Raw genomic sequence first — 5,602 nt, forward strand, 5'->3', positions numbered from 1 at the left:
AAGATGCTGTCTTACACCATGTTATCTTTGTCAAAGATAATTTACATCTATTATAGGCTGAGTTGATAATTTCAGATAGAAGTGTTTGGTTATTACTAGTGCAGGCACAGATATCAGCAGCTAAGGATGGACCTCAAATTTACATTGCATATTTAAAGTGAACTTTGAATATTTTTAAGAGACTCCAATGTACAGTAATTCAGCACTTCTAAATTGTATTTACACCTTAACACTTGGATTACACTGTCAAAGCAGGCTCTCTAGCACAGGGCAACAAAGCACTGGGATAAGCCAGTATGGGCTCTGTACTGGCAGTGTCTAGTTTGGGCAAGGATTAATAAATTCAGCTTCCTTGCAGACTGTGGGCAATACAGACAGATCACATTTCAGCTGTTTGGGTTTGTTTTTTTTTAAAACCACCCACTTTGGAAAGTCATCAGGTTCCTACAAATGGTAGAAATCCCATTTCCTCACACACTTGACAAACCAAAAAAGACGAAACACATGAGCCTTGACAAAACCTTGATGTAATGTAACAAGTAACATGGCTTGGAACATGCTTCCAGTGTGGTGCTTGGATACTTTGATAGTTCTGAGAGAACTATGGAGCATGACCACAAAGCAGATTGTGACCCTTTCTTTGATACTGATGACAGGGAAGCTCCATCCCTGCAAACCAATCCCCCAGCCTCACTGACAGCAGCTAGAACATTCTCATCTCAGGTCCAAGTAAAAGGAGACAGAGTAAGACAACTTCAAAAATATGTTTTCCATGTGCAGCACAGAGAAGCCAAAACATGCACACACTTCTCCCTGCCATTATTTACTGCAAGTACACATCTAAATTTGGATTAGAGGCTTTTGGAGGAGATTTCAGTTCGGTTTTTTGTAAATAAGTTACTAAAGATATTTTCCTGATGTTTGGCAATTAGTTCAGTTCTTTCTTTTACAGACCTATTCAGAAGATACGTGATGTTTACTTAATTTACCCCCAGGTCTCCATGCAAACTCCAGCAAAGCAATGGTAGCAAGCACAATCAAAAAAGTCTCCCTTTTTTGAATATTGGCACATTATTTAACAAAACAGCTGACTTCAGATGAGATCTCTTTGTGGTTGCTTGGAAACAACATTCTATTTGTTTCTTAAGCATATCTAACTTTCCTTTCCATGGTAACATTGGATAAATTTATTTTGGCTTCTTAAATGTTACCTGTGAGTTTCCAATTTCTTTTCACTTGTAACAATCCCATTTTCCAATCCCACTGACCAGAGGTCAATGAAGTACAAGATTTACTTAGCTAAGGACTGGGACAGGAATCAGTGTAACATTTTTTGGAGCTGATTCTTCAGGTTCTTGTTTACTCTTCCATTGTTTTTTACAAGGAAAAAAAAAACCTCAGATGTACCACCATTAATAACTCTACTGCAAAATTCACTTGTCAGTCCTGGTTGTTTCAACTGTTTTACTGCAAATTGTTTTACTAAATAGAAGTATGCTGAATATAATGCAGACACAAAATGCAAGGGGTGGTCTATTGGAGCAGGATTGTGAAAATACATTGCCTGGGATTATTCTTCTGATGTTTCTCCAATGTAAATTCATAGTATGGATTAGGCCAACCAAATTAGCAGTGGCCATCCTTATTTTTAAACTGTAATGTGCATATTTGTTCTGACTTGGGTACATTGTAGCTAGCAAATGTATCATCTGGCAATTAATGTCACAATCAAAACACACTGGTACTAGAAACACTTGAAATCTGTGCATGCAAACAGAATTAGTCAAGGCACCTTCTTTGTGAAGTATCTCCTGCATGTAAGTAGCAACTGCTTTCCTAAAAAGAGGGAAAAAAAAAAAAAAGGCAACCTTCCTCCTCCCCAAAAAAATTTCAAAGCATTTAGTGGTTTTACTCTTTCTAGAGCCACAGAAATAAAGATGTTCTGCTCAACTCAGCACTATAGCAGTTCTGCAAACACTGTTTTGGAAAGCAGCTAGAGCAAAAGTTTCAGTTATGTGGAGCAAGAACTTTCTGTTCAAAATTAAATGTGTCATGAATACATGTGAAAATCAGTGCAATCAAATAAAACACTGCCACTGTTTCTGGGGTTACACTTCAGCACTGAGCATCAACAAATCTGAGCTGCAGTTTCCAGATATTTATCTACATTTAAAATTAGACCCAATAAAAGGCTTAATGGGAGCCCTAGGTTTCAACCTCTGATCTAGGGATGAGTCAGGTATTTGAAGTAGTAGTACTGTTTACTATAAAATAAACATTCCTAATCTTCTGTGTTCTCCTTCTTTGGGTAATAACTTCTGATTTTTTCCTGCATAACCTCAACAGGCAGCACAGGGCATGTTCTCACCTAAAAGAAACTACAGACTGGTAGTTATGGCACTTTCCAAAAGGGAAGAGGGCTGGAGAAGGAAGAGAACCACATCCTCCTTTCCATGGGTAAGTGCATTCATTTTTAGCCTAGTTCATAGATGATGTATCAATATAACATAATCACTTTTTTTTTAAGACAAGAAGCCTTTCTAAGAAACTAGGGTTAATATACAGTATAATCCAAGTCTGTTTTCCAGATTGGGTTATTCTATCAGATTAGGTGAAGTGAAGCCTTAGGTTAAAAAAAAAGGCAAATGACTTTGTTTAGACAAGAGCAGTTCTGAACAAAGACCCAGAGACGAGTGTAACTGCACAAAGTCAGAGAGAAACTGGCACCTGCTGAATTTTGATACACAGCTAGTTGGTGCTGTTAGGATCCAAGAGGGATCACAACTGGAGACTTGTAGGACTGAGCTTTTAAAGAGCCTACATTTCAGTTAAAAATAAGTCCATCATTGGATTTAGTCCTAGAATCACAGAATCACTTAAATTAGATGTTGCTAAAATGCAGCTAAAGTAATAGTTTACAATTTTTTCTATTTAGATACTTATCAGAAAATTAGTAAACTTAAACAACCCTTATAGACCATAACACCATAAGCTAGCTGAATGTTAAGAACAATGAATTGATGCACACCTCAAAAGATGAGGCACCATTTAAAGTTACTCTGTCCTGTTCTTCCTACTGACACCACCAGTTTACTCACTTGTAGCCATGATACCTGGAGGACATGCTGGTATCCCGTGATCAACTGCCCATCTGTAAGCTCCTTCACCAACTAAAAAGCTAGGAGACACAGAAGAGGGAGTTTAAACAAAACCATATAACAAATCCCCCTTTGCTTGCAATTATTTTTTTCTATTTGGTTTGGTCAATTTTAAATCATAAGCTGTCTATATTTCACAGGACTGTCTGCTATTAATTACATTTGGTAAGCTTATGTAGTTTCATTAAAAGATTATGCAGGTCTGGCATTAAATTTATTACTGGACAAAAAAACCAAGTGCTATTAAATTTAAAATTCAATACAAAATCAGCATAAGCTTTCAACTGCAGCTAAAACAGGACAGAGCTGTCTCAAATCTTGCTCTCTATAACAACTTAGCAAGATCCTGAAGACCAAAAACATGGGATGAGAAAGGTGAAAATGGTATTTCCAGTAAAGCCAGTCAGTGTCAAAGGAATGCCAAGCAGTATTTTGAGAAGCACAACACAAGCTAAAAACTAACTTTATTTGGAAGGATTAAAGTCTATTTCATGGAGTTTTATCAATCATTTGCAAATGAGACTAGCCCATTAAATTTTAAACATACTTGTAAAAAAACTCCAGCCATCTGAGAAGCTGTTTTCTAGTCAGTACTGAACACTTTACCATAGTGAGACAGTACACACTGCTGTGACAACAAACGAGCAAAAAATGTACACACACATGGAACTTCTAGGGATAGAAGAAAAAGCAACACTCAAGTTGTTTCCCCTTAGAGAAATTAATCTTATAGCCAAAAAAAGGGTATGTAGTAGCTGCAAATGAGACACTTCCATAAAGCTGCTGTGCAACACAATAAAGGACAACTACTTCCAATCTTATTTCAAAAATGGACAATGAAGTTAAGAATAACACAACTGCCTAATGGACACCAGAAGCAAGGACAAAGAATTTTCAGCAAATTGGAAGAAGTTTCACTGAAATGCCAGAGTTAAAAAGATGAGTCTAAAGAAGTTATTCCAGCTACAAAGTGGTCCCTGGGGCTATGCAGTTCACAGGTTCTGAGAACACTATTGATATAGCAAATTTGTTGGCATTACTGCTGCTGAAAGTTTTCTTGACAGTGCTATATCCAACATCAAGCTTTCACTATATAGTATTTTGTGGTGGTATTTTCTCTCTTCTATATGATTTAACCAATCCAAGAGGTATGCCCAGTCTTTCTTTACCAAAGTCTCAGAAGAGGTTGATTTAAATGAGAATTTTAATTGTTAAATGCATATTTCTTACCATTGTTAGTGCAGCTTCAGGTAAGAATTGTTCACGTTGCAAGATACTGCAGGATAAGTTATTGGGTACTTTGGCAGAACTCAAGCATCTACTGTTAGATAAGTTAGTGCTCAAGAAACAACCTGGCACTGACACATACATAAAAAAACTTTCAATATTAACATAAAAAAGATATGCAAACTGTAGCCAAACCTAATTTAGTAGTATTCTTCATTTTCCAAAAGAAGGTGTGTTTGGTGTTTATCAAACAACACATTTTTGGGACGTAAATAAGCACTTGCTTTTCAATAAAATAATTTACCCAGAGAGAAAGGTTAGGTGGGAAAAACATCAAACTCAACATTGGGAGTTTGATATATGGTAACTCAAGCACAGGTCAGTCAGAAATTCTGTGTTTTACAAGCTGTTTCACAGCTGCCTTATTAATACCTAAAACCAGAGAACGTCACTAATATTTTACGAAAAGTGCAAAAAAGCACCCAAGAGTGTCTCCTAACTCATGTGATGTGACTTTTAGTTTGTTCACATTTCTGTCCTTAATCCTTAGACTCCTTTCCCTCCCAGAACACATACAGTTTTAGTTCCAAAGAGTCTTTAAATCAGAGGCTCCATATCACCACAGAGATCATCCACCTTTTTAAAACTGTTCAGTTTGGATCTTTAAAGGACACCATAACCACAGAAAAGTTAAAATAAACGTTTACAAGACAAATAACATCAGGATCTCAATGCTTTGTTGTCTGCACATAAAAACAAAACTACCACCAAGCTTGATTTATTGGGGGAGAGGGAAGAGGGAATAAAGCCAGTGCACTATAGAAAGCAGTCAAAACCACCCCAAGTTTCAAAAGCCTTCAGGCTAATTCAAAATAGTCTTCCAAAGGGAGGGGAAAAACAAATATATAAACAAAGGATGAATGAGTTTATTCTCAGCTACTCTGAAAGCTGGGTCTGCACAAACAGGACATAAAGATCTTTCTTGCAAATATATCAGAGTACTGTGTAGTTCTTACAGGCTCAGAACACAGAAGACGAAAACACCCTCCCAGCAAGGAGGTGCTGCTCAATGTGCTTTCCAGTTCCAGGCACACTAGGCCATATTAATAGAAAATATAAGTAAAGGCCTCTAAAATGGTCTTTTTAGGCAATTTTCTCCAAAAAAATGATTATGCTGGTGCTGAATACTCCAAACAGGGCCATTTAATATGGGCTGT

General features: G+C 36.9%; 1 protein-coding gene across 5 annotated transcripts in view; it reads right to left on the reverse strand.

The window, feature by feature from the left end:
• The window catches only part of TASP1 (taspase 1), a 76,080-nt gene that overhangs the window by 54,883 nt on the left and 15,595 nt on the right, over window positions 1–5,602 (reverse strand). For 2 of the 5 annotated variants that reach the window (XM_005428045.2, XM_005428043.2), the window contains exon 6: window positions 3,114–3,178. The exons of 1 other annotated variant lie outside the window; for it this stretch is intronic. In XM_005428045.2, coding sequence (XP_005428102.1) covers window positions 3,114–3,178 — 65 coding nt within the window. Of the gene's footprint in view, window positions 1–3,098; window positions 3,179–5,602 lie in introns of all 5 variants that reach the window. 2 more of the 5 variants (XM_005428044.2, XM_031062837.1) reach the window with 1 other exon arrangement.

The sequence above is a fragment of the Geospiza fortis genome, unplaced genomic scaffold, assembly GCF_000277835.1.
Source record: "Geospiza fortis unplaced genomic scaffold, GeoFor_1.0 scaffold185, whole genome shotgun sequence".
Taxonomy (NCBI): domain Eukaryota; kingdom Metazoa; phylum Chordata; class Aves; order Passeriformes; family Thraupidae; genus Geospiza; species Geospiza fortis.